The sequence below is a fragment of the Hippopotamus amphibius genome, chromosome 1 (genome assembly GCF_030028045.1).
Source record: "Hippopotamus amphibius kiboko isolate mHipAmp2 chromosome 1, mHipAmp2.hap2, whole genome shotgun sequence".
In the NCBI taxonomy this organism is placed as follows: domain Eukaryota; kingdom Metazoa; phylum Chordata; class Mammalia; order Artiodactyla; family Hippopotamidae; genus Hippopotamus; species Hippopotamus amphibius.
This window is the reverse complement of record NC_080186.1, coordinates 156,075,781-156,095,372: the sequence shown is the minus strand read 5'-3', so window position 1 is coordinate 156,095,372 and position 19,592 is coordinate 156,075,781. Positions and strand designations below refer to the sequence as shown.

Sequence of the window (19,592 nt, the reverse complement as noted above, 5' to 3'; positions counted from 1 at the left end):
CTGCTTCAGAGAGCCCCCAGTATTCCTTGGTTTGTGGCTGCATCACTCTAGTCTCAGCCTCCATATTCACATAGCTGTCTTCCCTCTGTGTGTCTCTACCTCTGTGTCTCTTGTCCTCTTTTTGTAAGGACAGCAGTCATATTGGATTATGGCCCGCCCTAATGACTTCGTCTTAATTACATCTGCAAGATCATTTCCAAATAAGGTCACATTCTCATATACCAGGAGTTAGGACTTCAACGTCTCTTTAGTGGGAAGGGGTGGGAGGTGGGGGCGTGAGGGGGACATTATTCAACCTGTAACAGTTGCCTACCTAAGGCTTTGAGTCTGGGGCTGAAGATTTACAAGTGCTAGAGAGCTGTTCAAGATCAGCAACAAGCTGAGACTTTCTCCTTTATGCAGTCAGGACTGAAGGAGTCAGGACAAGCGAAGGACAGTGCTCCTGTACTGCGGTGACATTTAGGGCCCAGTCCAGGTGCTGGTTCATTTTGATGTATACCTGAAACTAACACAACATTGTAAATCAACTATACTCCAATAAAACTTTTAAAAAATAATTTAAAAATAAAAACTGAAAATTAAATTAAATTAACTGTCTTCCGCCCCATCATCGGTACTTTGGGGAAAGAGGCTTAGCTTAGGCATGTAATAATTCTTGCAGCTTCCCAGACATCCTTTGTGAAAGGGGAAGATGGGGGGAAATGCAGCCTTCCAATACTCCAGGCAGGGTGGTGGAGGGCACAAAATTCACCTCTGGAATCTGCCTAATGTGGCTGGGCTGGGATAGCAAATTCAGACAAATAACAGAGTCTTCATCGGGGGTATGTGTAAAGAAAGGACAGCAGTAAATACAGTAGTGGGAAATCATTTATTTTCATCCCATTCCAGTGAAAACTGAAGAATAATCTCTCTACTAAAAGGGATTTGAGGGGAGGGTATAGGGAAGTGAGGAGGAGGAGTTTTCTTGCTCTGTCAAATGAAAGTTTCCTTAGTCGAAGGGGCCACACAGATTTCGTAGAGTTGCGAGGTCCTCATCTTGAGTTCCCGGGCCACCTGGCAGATGGAAAAAGGCCAGCAGCAGTGCACTGCCAGCCAGTCCTCACACAGCGTGCCCTAGGGGAAACCAGGTCTCTGTTCTGGCGCAATCACCCAGGCTCAGTTCCGTTACTCAGGGACCTCCACAGTATTACCTCATGGTCCATCTCATCCACTGCTCGCAAGACCCACCACCACCCTGAAGTCATCACCCAGGGACACAACTCCATCAGGTTACCCAAGTGCTCAGCAGTTCGACTCCTAATCAATCCTTGCCAATCAGAGACCTGCCTGCAGGACTTCGTACTTGAAACCATTGTCTTACTGACAGAGAGAAAATTCTCTGTCAACATCTTTTTTTTCTCCTCTTAGAACTTAATATTTATAATTATTTTATTTACTTATTTGGAGAAATAAGTACACATGGTCCCCAATAAGAAGGGATAGGAAGGAAAAAGTAAATCCCCCCTTCTACAGCTGTCCCCAGACACCCAATTACCGTCAGGGGGCAACCGTTGTTGGCAGTTCTTATATACACTTCCAGATAAATTCTATGTCTAGGCAAATATATATATAGATAGATATAGATATAGATACAGATATGTAGATATAGATATAGATTACACTTCTATGTACATAGTCTTCTAAGTAAATGGTTACATATTTCTATACTTTGCTCTTTTGTTCACTTAAAAATATATCTTAGGGATCATTTCACATGAATATATAAAAATATGCCTTTTTATCTGTCCACATCTTAGTAGGTATGACACACCTTAGTAGGTCTGTCCTCAATCTCTCATTGTACCTCAGTCTCAGCTGCGCTGGAAATTGTCTGGCTCTTTGAAGGGTCCCCAGGGAACCCCCAAAGTGAATTCTGTATATGCCAGATAGGCTACATTTTAAGTGAGATTATCCCAAGTTTATCCTCCAAATTTGGTGCACTTCTACCTGTCATCTTCTCTTGATGTAATAAAGACAGAGAAATAGAAGTGACCCATTGACCAACAATCTACATTATAATAGGTCCCCCTTGGAAATACCCTTCACAATGTGGCATTTTGGTTAATATACATCCTAGTAACAAATGAAATCAGAAATGTCTTCCCTTTCCTTTCCCAAAGTCTTCCAAGTGTGGTGTTTTTAAGCACCCTCACCCACACCTCATTTGTTTTTTCTAAATCACAGGCTTGAAAAGCATTCAGGTTCCCATACAGATCCAGCTTCATATATACAGCCAAACACACTTACCCGTATTTTATGTCTCTCTCTGGTGCCAATTCTCATTGCAAAGGTGGACCCAGGTAACAATGGCCAACAAAAACACTCTCCATAATGCCTGGCGATGTCACACTCAAGACACATGGGACAGAAGAGACCACAGAAACCTGTCAATAACCACATAAAAGCAAGCCAAGGTTCTTAGATGTGCTTGGAGCAACTTCACAACTCAAAGAGCATTTGTTACCCTTTGCCATCAACTTAAGGCTCATTGTCTCCCTGCAATCAGGGACTGGAATAAATAACAAGTTCTCAGAACTCACTGTATGAAAATTGCCATAACTGAGCCACATCAAAATTGTCTTCTTTTGTTTAACACTGACAATGCTGAACCTGCTATGATTCAGTTAGCATTCACTACAGTAATTGTTTTTCCTGTCTAGGAGTAATTTTTCATGGTTGAAACATAACTGTTGCTTCTATTATGTTCATCTATCTAATTTCAATATTTAATATAGACACAGTATATGATACTTTTGAATAGCAAGCATCTTTTTCTATAAATGTGATTGAAAGCTCTTTTATGGTACACCGATTCTGCCTGCTGTTCTTTTCTTTTTTTTTTTTTTGAATGGGTATGGCTGTGTGCCAATAAAACCTTATTTATAGACACTGAAATTTGACCTCAATATGATTGTTTTAAAGACTATTTTTCAGAGCAAAACCGAGAGGAAGGTACAGAGACTTCCCACATACCCCCTTCCCCCACACATCCATAGCTTCTTCCCCCATTATCAACATCCCCTACCAGAACAGTCCATTTTTTATCAAGGGTGAACCTGCATTAATACATCATCATTACCCAGACTCCTTAATTACCTTAGGGTTCACTCTTGGACAAATGCATAACACATGTAATGATTATACATCATTACAATCTTATACAAAGGATTTTCGTTGCCCTGAAATTCTGTGTGTTCTGGCTATTCATCTCAGCCACCACCCCTACACACTCCACTCCAGCAACCACTGATCTTTTTACTGTCTCCATAATTGTGTTTTCCAGAATGTCACAGAGTTGGAATAATACGGTATATAGCATTTTCAGATTGGCCTCTTTTACTTAGTCATATGCATTTAAGTTTCCTCCGTGTTTAAGCCTTTTCATGGCTTAAAACCTTGCTTTTCTTTTTAGTGCTGAATAATATTCCATTGTCTGGATATACAGTTATTATTTTTCCATTCACTTACCGAAAGGCATCTTGGTCGCTTCCAAGTTTTCTGCCTGCTATTTTTATCAGGTCTTTATTCTATTTCTCAGGCCAGTTTTCTCTAATGTTTGCAGTTTCATGTAGCCTCTGACATCTGCCAATTTTAATTTGTAAATTTGCAGAGGCTTGGTTCCTTGAACATCAACTGGAAACAGTTGGTCATTTATTCATTCATTCATCTTTAACTACTGATACTGTTTCCTACACATCCTGCATGAACCATTAACACAGAAGTTCTGTTTGAAATAAGTTTTGGGTCATGGACCATTTTGAGAATATGGTGATAGCTATAAGCTTACTCCTGAAGGGGAAAGAAAAACACATGTACACAGACATGCAAAATTGTGGTGTGGTGTTTTTCACGGGGTTCAAGGATCCATTGAAAACTATCATTGAATTGCAGGTTAAGAACCCCTGGTAAACGATTAAGATGTTATGTCATTGCAAAAGATGACAACCTTGATGAATACAAATAATTTGAACTATGAAACAGGAAAAAAAAACTAATCATAACCTTTAAAAATGTGTTCAATAAATATGTTATTGAGGCATAATTTATATACAAGAAAACACACAGACCATAAGTGTTCAGTTGGATGAATTTTGACAATCATATTCGCCTAAGTAACCAAACGTGTAGAACACTGATGTCACCCCAGAGAGTTCCCATGTGCCCCTTCCCAGACAATCCCAGCCCTCCCACCCCCACTCCAGACACAATCACTACTCTGATTTCTATTCCCATAGATGCGTTTTACCTCTTCATGGACTTCATATAAATGGAATCATGTTTACTTTTGTAACTGACTTTGTTCAACGTCATGTTTCTTGAGATTCAACTATGTTGTTATAGGCATCTGTGGTTTCTTCTTTTTATTGTTGAGTAGTATTTCTAACATATAGATGTTCTACAAATTGTTTACCCATTCTCCCATTGATTATTCCATTTTTTGCTATTATGAATAAATACTATGAACATTCATATACAAGTCTTTACATGGAAAAACATTTTCATTTCACTTGGGTGGATTCCTGGAAGTGAAATTGCTAACTCATGGGATAGATTTATGTTTAATTTTACCAGAAATCCACAAAGAGTTCTGCAAATTATTTGTACCATTTTACACTCCCACTAGCAATGTATGAGACTTTGTTGTTCCAATCCTCACCAACATTTGCTATTGTCAGTCTTTTTTATTTTATCCATTCTAATGAGTGTGAAATGGTAGTGGGACATAGCCTTCTGGTGCACCAGACACAAAGGCTCACATACCATGTCACTAGCATACTAGAAGAATTCCCTGTCAAAGACCTGTCTCTGTGGCCTCATCCCTCCCTCCCTCTTCAACAGTGAGGCGTGCGGAGTTTCACACCCAAATTCAGTGACAGAGAAGCAGAAATCTAGGAGTGCTGTTTTATCTCAGAACTTCCACGGGATGTGCCTGGACCCTGGACTTCTTCAATTTTGTATAAGGGGTGAGGTGGCACGTGTGCATGAGGGGCATGAGGACGGGAGGGGAAGGAGGACAAGGAGCAGCCTATCTTTGATGAACAGGACATCTATTTCATCAGGAATCTTAAGATAATTGCTAAATCATGTATTGTAGGCATCACTTAGCCCAAAGCAAACACTAAATTCAGCTTTGATCAAGTCTGGAATGTTTCGTCCCACATTTTAAAAATCATGACTCCTAGCGAGATCAGCAGGCCCTATTCAGCGCTGACAACTGATATGAACAGGTCAGGACAGCAAATGGCCCATGAACGTGCAGTGAGTTCAGAGTGGTAATACTGTATGCAACCCTGAGTTAGGGAACTTTGAAATCATGGCACGTAAAAATCAATCATTTTATGCATAAATTACAAAATACTGTAGTGTATACCCCTGCAAATAAAAACTTTATCAAAAATTGCATAATTATAAAGCCTGCAAGCTAAGTGAGTAATAAATTGTGTTTACACAATAACCTGAGCTGCACCACTTAAACCAGCAAAGAGAAATGACCACCATCCTCAATAAGCATATTGTAAAGTTGTTTTGTGCACTGGAACTCCTGTGCCTTATTTTTATGACTTGTGTTTTTTAATAATACATGCTGCTAATTTTATTTTTAAGCCTTTCCACTTGTATATCCATGATATCTAAGTGTTAGTTATGAGGTGGTACTAGATACTGAGGAAACACACCCAAAATTCAATTATCCTGGGACAAAAGTCAGATATGATAAAAAAAAAAAACACTATGAAAGCCAAAGTTTAATTATACAATAGATAATATTTATACAGATTTCACCATGTGCGAAGCCCTGATAAAAGTACTTCACATTTATTAACTCATTCAATTCTTACAATAGTCCTATAAAATTTACTCTTATCAGGCCCATTTTACAGATGAGCATACTAATGCCCAGAGGATTTAACCCATTTGCCCAAGTTCATGCATTTATTAGGAAGAGGCAGAGGTCACGTTTGAACTCAAGTAGTCTGGCTCCAAAGTCTTAACTACAACACATAACATATATGCCCAAATGTCCTCATGTTTTATGTATTTATCTAATAAACAATTGTGGGGTTGTGTGTTCCAAGACAGTGTCCTCACTACCACTATTTGGTATTGATTCCTGTAGGACAGTCTGAAATCATGCGACTTTTTTAGGAAAGATCCTTGGGTCAGGTATACTGGGATGGAGTACAGTGGGATAAACACTGTCCTCAACAGAGATGCACAAGGGTAGGAGGATGGAATCCTTTGTCTTAAGGAGGCTCTAGGAGGAAATTTTGCTACATAAATCACAGACCAAGGGTAAGTATCCAGACTATACAAAGAATTCCTACAAATCAATATATAAAGGATTAAACAAAAGAAGAAAATGAACATAAGACACGAACAGATAATTCACTAAAGAAGAAATACAAATGGTCAATAACAAATATGAAAAGTTGCTCAATGTCATTAGTAATCAGGAAGTTGCATATTAAGATGATCGGAAACTATTTATTACTGATAAGAATGCCAAATTTTTCTGTTTTTTAATACCAAATGTTGTGGGGCACCGTAGAGAAATAGGTACTCCATACACGATGGAAGTGGAAATTGGTACAGTCACTTTGGAAAGCAACTTGGCTGAATCTAGTAAAATTTTAAATACTCTGGGATCCAGTAACTCCACTTATTAGTGTCTACCCTAAAGTACTGCTTATGCATGCACACACAGAGGTGGGTACAAGGATATCCACTGCAGCATTATCTGTGGCTTCATATTTAAAACAAGTATACATTAACAGACAAAAATGTAAACAAACCATGAGGGTGTAGATCATGCTAGGGAATAATTAAGAACATAGTGAAAGATCAATTAAGTACCAACAGAGATAAATATCTCTAAGACATATTTCCAGTTAAAAAAATCAAATTGCATAATAATATTACAGCATAATACCATTTATGCTTTGTTTAAAGAGTTACGAAGGAGTAGTATATGTTACTAATAGATGCACATGTAAATACAGAGAAAAAGGTCTGGAAGAAAACCCTCCAAGTTGATTTAACAAAGAAGAGTGACATCGTTCCCTTTTCTCTCCTTTTTCATTTTTTTAACAAAGTGAACATATTCACATGTTGTTTGTGAAGTAAAAAAATATATACATGCAAGTATGTGTGTGTATTTCTTCTCCTTTTTATTTTATTTTTCTTTTTTTTAAAGACGCTCAGGCTCAAGAGAGAGCCAAGCCATAAATTCAGCCTCTTCCTCTTACACCTAAAGACCTGCTGGTTATATCAGTTCCCACAGCCTAAATGTTTCTGGCCTGTTCTCTGACATGAGCTCCACCCTCAAGCATGGAATGTAGTTCATTACTCATCCCTCTAACTCACAGAAGGAGCTGAGATAAAAAGAAGAAGCCTACACAAAACCCCAGTGTGGAGCCCCAGGGAGAAGAAGCAGGAAAGGTGGGTGGAAACTGCAGCAAGGCACATTTCAGATCAATTATCACAAAAAGGCAGAACCATCTGACAATAAGAGATGCTTAAAAAAGGAATGGGGCATGCTCATACATTGTGGGTGGGAGTGTAAATTAGTACAGCTTCTAAATGGAGAGCCATTTGGCAACATCTATCAAGATTTAAAACAGTACATACTATCTGACCAGCAGGTTTACTCCTCAGCTATTACCCAACAGAAAATCTCACACACATACAAAATGGCACCTATACTAGAATACTCACAAAGCATTGGTTTGAATAGCAAAAAGACTGGAAACCATATAAAGGTCCACTAGTATGAATTTTTGGATAAATAAATTATGGTACATTCATACAATGGAATCTATGCAGTAATTTAAAATGTTAGCTTCAGACGTGCTGATATGGTCTGATCACCTATATTGTTAAAACGAAATAAAGAGGCAGAACTGTGTGTATTTACAGTTCTATTATTTGTGTCAATTATATACACCATATATACAGAAAAAAATTTGGAAGGATATCAAAATATTAACAATGTTTATCTCCGACAGCTGGGATTATAGGATACTGCTTTCTTCTTTTATAGCCTTTTTTATTTTCTTTTTTACCATGATTATATGATGCTCTTATAATAAAAAAATTAATCTATTTTCATTAAAATCTTTTACATATTTACAAGCATATAGACTATATTGGGGCTCAGGTAAGAGTGGTAGTCTCTTATTGGGCAGGGCAGGAGAACAAGGATGGAGCTGCTGATTTTCATATACCAAAGGGGTAAGTACTTTTGAATTTTGCATCATGTGCCTGGTAACCTATTCAAAATCATTTTTTTTTTTAAGCACTGAGCTGGCTTCAAGGGAGAGGAGCCCTCCTCCCTGGAAATGTTCAGAAAGCCAAGGCTGTCAGGTCCTTGCCAGGCCTGCTGCAGAGGGGAAGTTAGACAAGCTGGTGAGGGGCCAGATCAGCAGACCCCAATATCCCTTCTGACTCTAAGTCTTTATGATTGTTTCAGTGAAGTGCAGGAAAGAAGGAAGCAACTGAGAATACAGGTTAAAATTCATTCGCTGATGTGTCGTTCAGGAAATACTCGTAAGCGCCTCCTATTAATCAGGTGCTCTGCTGGGTAAAACCAGTGAGCACGACCAGTGGTCCCTGCTTTCAGACTACAGTGTACAGTGTGCAGCTTACCCAGGATACAGTTCAGGGTCATGGATCCCAGTCTGAGGCCTTTTCATGCCCCCTCCCTCTTCCAGAAAACCAAAGAAATTCCTGGCCTGCTTCACCCTGCCTACCTTGGGCATCTGAGGATTCCTCGTCCACACAAAGCTCTTTACTGCCTGATGCTTGTGGTGCCTCCACAGGAAAGGTGGTTTCAGTGGCTGGTTCTTTCCCATCTTTCAGGTGTCAGCTTAAGTCAGTTCCTGAGGCCATCCTTTACCCTACGCCCTATAATTTTCTTTCAAAACACCCTGTTTATGTCCTCTATGGCACTTAGCTCGACTGCAATTATTTTGTCTATTTGCTCATTGCCTATCTCCTCTCAGAAACCATCTGTCTTATTCACTATTATGTCTGTAACACCTATCACATGACTACACATAGGTAGGAACTCAGTAAACACCCACTGAATTACAAACCTGTGTTGATTACACCTTCCACATAAACCTCCTCTGGGGCAACATCACAAACACCCCCAGCTGGAACAGCCAGGCTTTCACCCATGAGGCCATTTCACAGCCACTTATTTCACCTTGGTTTCATCTTCACATCTAAGCTTTCAGAAGCCACATCTTCAAAGGACACAGAAGCATCCATTTTCTAATCCCAGTGTAGTGTGAATTCAGATGAAAGTGCAGAGGTGGGAAGAGGGAGGCAGTTTAAAAAATAGAATTGCAATTAAGTGAAGAAGGAAAATGTCAAAAATAAATGGAAATCATTGCTGTTCATAATGTACCCTTTGCTTAATGGATAACAAATTGTAGAAGTAATCCTCAACATTTAATGGAAAACTGGCCCAGGATGGGAATCTGATGCAAAACAAAGTCATGGAAAGAAGATCTCCCTTTTGTTTCTAAGTCTGTCACAACTATTGTCGCAGTGATTTGCTTAAAATAAAACTTTGTGGGAATTTCCCTGGTGGCACAGTGGTTAAGAATCCACCTGCCAGATGGCTAACAAACACATGAAAAGATGCTCAACATCACTAATCATTAGAGAAATGCAAGTCAAAGCCACAGTGAGGTATCACCTCACACCAGTCAGAATGGCCATCATCAAAAAATCTAGAAACAATAAATGTTGCAGAGGCTGTGGAGAAAAGGGAACCCTTCTGCACTGTTGGTGGGAATGTAAGTTGGTACAGCCACTAAGGAAAACAGTATGGAGGTTCCTTAAAAAACTACAAATAGAACTACCATATGATCCAGTAATCCCACTAATGGGCATATACCCAGAGAAAACCATAATCCCAAAAGAAACATGTACCATAATGTTTATTGCAGCACTATTTACAATAGCCAGGACATGGAAGCAACCGAAATGCCCATCAACAAACTAATGGATACAGAAGATGTGGCATATATATACAATGGAATATTCCTCAGCTATAAAAAGGGATGAGATGGAGCTATATGTAATGAGGTGGATAGACCTAGAGTCTGTCATACAGAGTGAAGTACGTCAGAAAGAGAAAGACAAATATTGTATGCTAACTCACATATACGGAATCTAAAAATGGTACCGATGAACTCAGTGACAAGACAAGAACAAGGACGCAGATGCAGAGAATGGACTGGAGAACTCGAGGTTTGGAGGGGTGGGGGGTGAAGGGGAAGCTGGGACAAGTGAGACAGTACCATAGACATAGATACACTACCAAATGTAAAAGAGATAGCTAGTGGGAAGTTGCTGTATAACAAAGGGAGATCAACTCGATGATGGGTGATGCTTTAGAGGGCCAGGACAGGGAGGGTGGGAGGGAGTTGAGGGAGCGAGGCAATATGGGGATATATGTATAAATACAGCTGATTCACTTTGGTATACCTCAAAAACTGGTACAAGAGTGTAAAGCAATTATATTCCAATAAAGAGCTTAAAAAAAAAAAAGATTTCAATCAACAAAGGGAGCTTGTCAACCTAAATGTCCATCAACAGAAGAATGGATAAAGAAGATGTGGTACATATATACATTGGAATATTACTCAGCCACAAAAAGGAAGGGAAATTGTGTAATTTGCAGAGATGTGCACAGACCTAGAGGCTGTCATACAAAGTAAGTCAGAAAGAAAAAAACAATCGTATAATATCGCTTATATGTGGACTGTAGAAAAACAATACAGATGAATTTATTTGCAAAGCAGAAACAGAAATACAGACATAAAGAATGGATGTATGGATACCAAGGGCTAGGGGGGTTGGGATGAATTGAGAGATTGGGACTGACATATAAATACTACTGAGACTATGTATAAAACAGATAACTAATGAGAACTTACTGTATAGCACAGGGAACTGTACTCAATGCTCTGTGGTGACCTAAACGGGAAGGAAATCCAAAAAAGAGGGGATATATATATACGTATAGCTGATTCACTTTGCTGTACAGCAGAAACTAATACAACATTGTAAAACAACTATACTCCAATAAAAATTAATTAAAAAACAAAACAAAACAAAGGGAGCTTCTTTTTATGATTGGTCTTATTGTCATAAGAGTAGCACACTTTCTTCACAGAAATACTAGAGATAAGCAAAAAGGAAAATTATTCATTAGTGTACCACCTGGAGACACCTGCTGTAAACATTTGTGTTTGTATCCTTCCAGATATTTTTCTAAATATTCCCACCTCAAAATAATATCTAATGTGCATGGTTTTACAATCTGATTCTTTAACTTAAAAATGTATCCCATCTCAGTAAGTACTATTCTACAACATGACTTTTCATGGCTGTATAATAATTCATTGTATGGAAGCCCCCACTGAACATTTAGGCTGTTCCTGATTGTTATTGCAATAACCAATGCTTCAATATTTAATGATGCTGCTAAATCTTTGTACATGATTTATTTCCTTCGACTAAATGCCTAAAAATGTAATTACTAGGTCGAAGGCTACATAACACTTGAGGTCCTTTTTATAGGTATTGCTAACCATTCACCGGGAAGCTTGTACCAATTTATGCTCCATCAGCTGCAGATAATGGAGCCTATTTTGTACATCTTTAAGTACAGTGGACTTTGTCATTTAAAAAAATCTTTGCAGTCACCACCTATTCTATAAAAACATCCACATGGCTGAAAAGCAAGATTCTTCCTGCCAAGGAGTGTATTTGAGTCACTAGAATATTAGTTCAGTTAATCTGAAACCATTTAATTTCTGTCCTTGTGTCTGACGCAGCTTTTCTACCCACTGGTGCCTTAGGAGAGAAAATAGTAAAGGAGAACTTAAAGGAAGAGAAAAAACATACAAACTCTCCTATCTCTGCAGACACTGAAGAGGCCGGTGCTCCAGTCCCCGCCAGTCTGGACAATCGCTGTGACTGTGGTGCTGCCACTGGCTCCCGGAACAGGCTGCTTCACCACAGCTTGGACTGGTGCATGGCTCCTGGAGAGTCAAGGATGGTGATTAACTTGGAAACAAAGAAGATGGTTCAGAAGGATAATCATCAAGCCAAGACAGCGATAAAGAGATAGGGACTGAGTGATGCCCAGTGACTCTTATTTCACAGCCCAAGCTGACCTCACCATCTCCCTCCCCCCTCCTCCATCACATCTCCTCCTCTGATTTTTTGCCCCATTTCTATTAATGCATTATTATTCCAAGTTCTGTCACTCAAACTCAATGTCCAGTCTACTTCCTCAGTGTTTCTCAGTGTTTAATAATTCACAAATTTGGAACCAAGAGGCCTCAGTTCATGCCCCAGCATGCCACTTCCTGGAAGCTTGACCTTGGTTAAGTGGCTTAACCTCACTGCTTTGTTTGTTCAAATTTACGATGAAAAAAACTACCTCACGGGGTTATTATGTGGACTGAAGGACATGTAATTAGTTTATTGTGCACAGAGCATGTATAACAAGGTGACCCTGAGTGAGGCTATACCGTAAGGATTTTGAATCTTTGTTGAAAAGACAAATAAGGAATTGGACTGAATGGTACATCTAAATCTGGACGAGGCTATTGAAGTGGAACAGGTAGTATCATTTAAATGAATAACCCAGACTTCAGAATATATCTTGATATCAAACTACTATATGATTTTTCTAGCACAGCCACAAAGTACAATTTTGGTTTGATTTTCCCTGAAGGACAGAGATATTCCGCTCATTCTGAAATAGAAATATAGGCCCAGAGGATGAGCTCCAAAAGGGAGGTAAGAAAAAAACTTCCTTCTCTTTCTGGGGCTAAAAGTTGGTTTTGCCTGAACGCCTACCATAGGGATACCTGGAGTAAGTCCTATAGTGAAGGGTAAGCTGTTACCTAGTGTCATGGACGAGGTGGGTCAAGAGTGGGGCAGAGGGGCCCCAGAGTGAGTCTGAGCCTGTATATAGCAGTAGTTACTCTCTTTTCTGCCGCCCTTTTAGCAAGCTTCTTTAAGAGTTTTGCACCTGGTCTCTGATGTGTTATGAGGAAATAAAGAGCTTGCCTCATATTTGAGAGAAAATAAAGAGAATTTCTTCCTGTAACAGCTGTTGTTACAATGTCACCAAAATTCCGCACCTGAGACATAAAGCAGGCCAGAATAGAACACCCCTCAGCATCCTTAAGGCAACACCCTGGGGGCATCTTGGTAACACCTACGGAGCCCTTTGAAAACCTTTGACTTGGGACATGAAATCCAATGGGATTTCATGTTACTATAATATGGGGAGCATTGTTCTTGTTATTAATATCCATGACTCTTTTTCATTCCACCAATACTACTCAAGTCCATATCTTTCCAAACCTGACAGCACATTAGCTTGTTAAAAAACAAACTCCCAAGCCTAACCCCAGACCATAGCACAGGACTCCAGGGATGAGGTATAGAAATCAGTATTCATAACAAAGTCCCCAGGCAATTCCCACGTAGTCATGCTGATAACAGCCTGAAACCTGATACAGGTGGACTTGGAGACCATTGATGATCACTGCAATAGCTTTTGCGTCTCCTACCAGGTAGGAGGTGATGGCAATGTAACAGAGGTGGCAAGGAAAATAGAATAGGAGGTAGGCTGGAAGGGAAGAGGATGCTTGGAACACAGCCAGTCTACAGTGCCAGTGGGACATCAGGGGCATCCAGCCAACAGCTGGGAATGCTGCACCAGAGCTTGGGAGTGACCCATCAAGAAGTATGAGGTAGAGCTATGAAACATCCCCACCCTTTTATCCATTCAGCATTATAGAAAATGTCTGGGGTCTAACAAGCCTACAAAAGTGTTTGAGACCTGGAAAAAAGTATTGGCTACAAAATACAAAAACTGCAAAGTAGAAATTAGTTAATGCTCAATTAAACACAAAAACCTAGCATATCTATCTCATGAATGTCAAATTTGGAATTCGGACATATTTTATTACATTAAAAACAATTTATAATTCTCTCATTTTGCAAAAAGAAAAAAAAATTCCCAAGAATGAATGACCACTGAGAAGCAGCAGCCAATCATAAATTAAATTACTCATAGCCAAATAATTTCAAAAGCAAAGTTACAAAAATCCTTTCACTTAGTATACAGCCAAAAAAATGGACATAACATATGGTATGCATACGTTAATATATTTGCTATGATGTGGGTTAGAGCCTATTGCTATGGACTGAACTGTATCCCCCCAAATTCATATGTTGAAGATCTAGCTCCCCACGTGACTGTATTTGGAGACAGGGCTTTAAGGAGATAATTAAGGTTAAATGAAGAATAGGGGTGGGATCCTGGTCCGCTAGGACTGCCGGCCTTATAAGAAAGGAAAGGCCACGTAAGCACACAGCGAGAAGGCTGCAAACCCGGAAGAGAGTCCTCACCAGAACCCGACCATGCCGGCATCCTGACTCTGGACTTCCAGCCTCCAGAACTGTGAGAAAATAAGTGTCTGTTCTTTAAGCTACCCAACCTGTGGTATTTTGTTATGAAATCTGAGCAGACTAAGACACCTATGAAGATTTCAAACTGGTCCTGAGGAAACTACCTCTATACATCTCTTGTCTCTTCTACTTCCATGTGACCTCCTTGAGGTCAGAGGGCACCTGCTGCTTCTCCCTGCATCCCCAGAACCCAGCACACTCTTTGAAACCTAGTGGGTGCACAACATTTGTTGAATTGATTAAATTGAATTCATATATCTCTTCCATTATATTTGCATCCTCCTCAAATCTAGCTAAAAATTATGTGACCTTAACCATGTTTCATTCTCTAGTAAACACGCAACTCTCAGGTGTGAACTGATTACATAAAAACACCCAGAGTTTTTACTGAGAGTAGCCTAAAAGCTTCTTGCATGCCTCCACACAACCCAGGGCATTTACCTCTCAACGTGATCCCTGCAAGTTGGGACTTCCATTATTACACTAAGAATTTCCAATGATTTTAGTGAAGAAGTTTCTTAGGGCTGGGCCCCTAGATTAGATTTTCCCCTGAAATGCACTTATAGCTTGGAGCCCTAGAAGAAAATTTTCTGCTTCTGTCTCAGCATTATATATGTAACACCTATTATTATGGCAAGGAAGACTGTCCTCCAGCTATTTCAAATCAAATAACTATGAGGATAACTTTTCCTTTGTGGGAAAAAATGTTTTTTGTGTGTTTGCCTAATTTTGAGTTCAAGAACTGTATTATTTTCTTTCCTTAATACTTGGAATCTTTGGTGATTTTTATATTAAAATGTATGAATTGACATGCCTTAGCTAAAACATTTCAGTTTAAGATTATAGCTCATGTGTCAAAATTAAAATAAGAAGCATAGCTACCCTTTAATGAGCACCTGCTATGTGCCAAGCACTTAATAGTTCCTTTAAGAACTGAATAATTATTCAGGGGCTGCTACAGGTGTCAGAGTAAAGTATCTACTGCAGCTGTCTGCATAGCTTTTAGCTCTGTATATTACTCTAGATAGAATCTTACACTACCATTAATAGGAATGAATTTGGAAGCAGTGGAGTTCATGGTCACAGAGTTTCTAAACCAGAGCAGCTATCCATTTGCCATCAAATCCAGCAAGTTCTTCATTTAGTGCAACGAGGACAGAGCTTCGATTCAGGCATGCTAAAGTTCAAATGTGGCTCAGCTGCAGTCTAGTTGTTTCTCCTTGGAAAACACAACTTGTCTCAGCCCTCAGCTCTGGTCTCCTCTTCTATAAAATTGGATTTAAAATATCCTACCCTGCATAGTTGCCCTGAGGATTAAACAAGCTCATATACTTGGCATATGGTAGGCATGCAGTCAATGGCAGCTAATGTTATTATTTAAATTAAGGATCCTGCACATACCCTGGGGCATCCTGTACACTTTTCTGAGAAACAAAGAACAGAGGAAGAACTGGGGCAGGTTCTCAGTTGTCATATGTGCTACCCAAATACCTTAAAATTCAATCAGCCAGAGCTTCCTAGGTGGCGCAGTGGTTGAGAATCCTCCTGCCAATGCAGGGAACACGGGTTCAATCCCTGCTCCAGGAAGATCCCACATGCCGCGGAGCAACTAAGCCCGTGCGCCACAGCTACTGAGCCTACGCTCTAGAGCCTGTGAGCCACAACTGTTGAGCCCATGTCCTGCAACTACTGAAGCCCATGTGCCTAGAGCCCATGCTCCGCAACAAGAGAAGCCACGGCAATGAGGAGCCCGCGCACCACAACGAAAAGTAGCCCCCACTCACCACAACTAAAAAGAAAGCCTGCACACAGCAAAAGAAAAAAAAAAGAAGACCCAACAAGCCAATAAAAGAAAGAAAGAAAGAGAAAAAGAAAGAAAGAAAGAAAGAAAGAAAGAAAGAAAGAAAGAAAGAAAGAAAGAAAGAAAGAAAAAGAAAGAAGAGAAAAAAAAGCACATGGAAAGTTGAAAATAAAGGATGGAAGAAGATATATTAGGTAAATATGATGTGAAAGAAAGCTGGATAGTGATCTTAATAAATTAAAAAAATAGAAAAAAAAAATTCAATCAATCAGGATGACTAATCATCCCAGTTTGCCCTGGCCTAAGGGTTTTCCCAGGATGGAAAACTTTCAGTGTTAAATTCAGGACAGTCCCAGGCAAACCAAGAGGGCTGGTTACCATAAAGGAAAGAAGCAGAGAGAGAGGCTTCAACTGGTGGGAGGCAGGAAACAGACTCCAGTCATTCTAGTTATCGGCTCCTACCAAGTGGCAGTGTTAAGAAGTGGATGAGATACACAGCCTTCCCCCTTTTCAACCTCACTCTAACCTTCACCTCTTCTAGCAGCTAAACACATTCCCCACTGCATGTCCCCAGACACCTGGTGCTTCAGCCTGGGGGGTTTCTTCCTTAATGAAACTTGCAGTACTATGAGTTTGTTCCACCTTCCACTGAGGCCTCCTTGATTAATCATTTCAAACTCTTAACTGAAGTCAAAACTCTTGAGTTTTGATTTCAAAAGGGTGGAAATTATTGGCAGCAACCAGAAATAAAGTTTCACTTGGTCAGTGTTCAACATTTTAAGTTAAGAATAAAGAACTGCCTTTCATCCAAGCCAGTTCTTCTCTCTTCACCAGCCAAGCAAGGCCAGAAGGAACTAATCAGTTGCCCCCTTTTCAAGTACACATGGGAAATGATAGCAGGTACTTTCTTCCTGGGCCCAGTTTTCTTTTTCCTGGCTCCTTATAAGAAGATACTGATTTGATATTCCAACCAAAGCACAAAAGCTGGAGGTAAAATCACCCTACTCCCTACCTCAAGTTGGAAATAAAATGTTGTTCATCTTCAGATGGTATCAGTGAAAGCAACAGAGGTGAGTGTGTGTTGAGAAAGGAAACATCCTCAGGAAACTTAGCGAAGTAATTTCCAAACCAATTCATAGTTAATAGGTATTTTCTTGTCACTTGGGATATCCTTTTCCCTTCAACAATAAGCTGACTGATTCTAAACCTAGGTTCAATCCAAAATGAAACATCTAAAGAATGTTGCCTTGATATTCTGGAACCTGAGGTCACAGCAGTGTAACTGCCAGACATCTTATTTCTTTAAAGATAGGTACACACTTAACTGTGGGCATGTCCATCTTACTGGCCTAAAGGGAGATACTACTGAAGATTCGGTATAAGTTGAATAAAAAGAAAACTTTCCCTTGGTAGAAAAATCCCTTTGCTTTAAGAGATAACTCTAGCAAACATTTATCTAGCTAAGTGTCACCTGACCTTTCCTTAGGGGACTCAAAAGGCTACACATTTCCACCATGCCTTGTAGCTGAGAAGCTGTGGGGGCCTCTCATTATCCCCAGGGCTGCCGGTCCAATTCAGCAAGAGGGTACAAGTCCTACAAATAACCTGAAAAGAGACAGAAAGAAAGGTCTTTCAGCACAGATATTGTGCTTGAAACTACCTAATAAAAGATGGTTTCCTAAAGTTTAAGCTATGCTAAGTTGTCCCAAGCCTCTAAGGATTTTTACAACTTCTAGAAATCTCCTACTCTTCCATGGACTTCACTGATCACGCCAGGAAAGTGGTGCTGCTTCTTCCCTACACAGCCCAAATGGAATCTGTTAAACAAAGCAGGGCTTGGCTGGTGATTGCCTCCCTACTGCTCTGAATCTTCAGGGTCTTAGGAGTCTCTGAAGTATGCCTCTAGAGCACATCTTATAGAGGCACAGATATCAGAAACACTAGGAAAATGTTCCTAGAGGAAGAAAATTAGAGAAAATTGCACATTAAGGGGAGTGGTCTGCAATCATAATTCAATGTTATTTATACTAGAAAGACAACAGGAGGAAACTGCCAATGACACTATATATTCTTCTCATCAGACCCATAGAGAATGACTGTTTAGGGTTCCGAATTTCAAAGCATTTACTTAAATAGGGTTGTTAGCAAAAGCCTATATAATACCTCCTAAATCAAGATCCTTCGGATACAGCTTCTTAATTGCCTTCACTCACTAGGTTCCGGGCAACTCTCATTATCTTCTTAACTGTAAGGATGCAACCTACATGAAGGACAGCCATGCTTCTTCTGCTTACCACTCTATTCTACGTGCTTAACACACTGTTTGAAACACTGTTAGTAAGCACTCAATACCTTGTTGAATAAATGTGCTATATATGAAAATTCAAGTTCATAAGAATAACAGAAATTAGGAAGTGATTATTAGCTTTGCAAAAAGATTTACAATAAGATTCCTTTGAAGAATGAGTAACCATTGCACAGGTAAGTTGTTTCCATATTTTAAAATTTCATTTGCCCCAACTTTCTTAATCAAACATCTATTGTATGAAGTGAGCAATCCACATGCCACACAGCTCTTTCACCTGAAATTAAAATAAGTGAAAAAGAGAAAGAAGAAAAAGGAATGTTCTTCATAGAAGAATGACAACTATTTATGGACAAGAAATGATAACTGAAACCCAGTCCTCTGAAACAGAGTTCCCTGCTGAGTTAATGATTAACCACTCTATCCAAAACTTTTTCTTTCTTGTCCAGCCCCTCTTCCCCTCAGGACTGAGGAGTATCAAAGAAAAGCGGGGACTGAAATTGAGCAGGACCTTGCAGGGCCCTCTCAGATACAGAAGCCCCTCCACGTTCTCCGCTTTTATTTGTAGAAAATGACTGTAGTCTCCTAGGCCTTCCCCTTAAGTTCTAAAGAACAGAATAAGGCAAATACTAATTAGGGAAGTGAGGGAATGCAAAAATAAAGGAAAAGCAAATAGTTCGGTGATAAAACAGAGGCCAAGCTCCTCCTAAAGGGATATACATAACAACCTGATGCATATCTTCCAGCTGTTCTACAGAAACTAAGACCCCCTGACCTGGTAGAAGGTGGTGACTATCTGCTGACCATAAGCACAGAAATTTCAAGACTAGTTGGAACCAGAAGGTTGATGATTAAGATTCCCAAAACATTAGCCTGTTACCTCACCACCGAAGTCCAGGAGCTACAACCCTCATCCCAAATGTTGCCTTTAAAGAC

The 19,592-nt window shown here is 39.7% G+C and overlaps 1 protein-coding gene across 1 annotated transcript; it reads right to left on the bottom strand.

Annotated features, from left to right (window-relative positions):
- Positions 1-936: 936 nt before the first annotated feature.
- Positions 937-17,488, bottom strand: PLAC8L1 (PLAC8 like 1). The gene is made up of 4 exons (XM_057712702.1): positions 17,364-17,488; positions 11,962-12,098; positions 2,287-2,423; positions 937-1,113 (listed from the first exon to the last, which is right to left on the bottom strand). Exons 1-4 carry the CDS (start codon positions 17,486-17,488, stop codon positions 973-975), a joined length of 540 nt encoding a protein of 179 aa, XP_057568685.1. The 3' UTR covers positions 937-972.
- Positions 17,489-19,592: the final 2,104 nt, after the last annotated feature.

Bases quoted from the DNA above. Each gene is read 5' to 3' on its own strand.
- PLAC8L1 (XM_057712702.1), bottom strand. From the start codon at position 17,488: ATGAATTGGTTTGGAAATTACTTCGCTAAGTTTCCTGAGGATGTTTCC. The intron at 2,424-11,961 runs GTATGTTTTTTC...GGTTATTGACAG, and splicing joins CTGCAGAGATAGGAGAGTTT to GTTTCTGTGGTCTCTTCTGT. The intron at 1,114-2,286 runs GTAAGTGTGTTT...GGTTTCCCCTAG, and splicing joins GAGAGAGACATAAAATACGG to GGCACGCTGTGTGAGGACTG.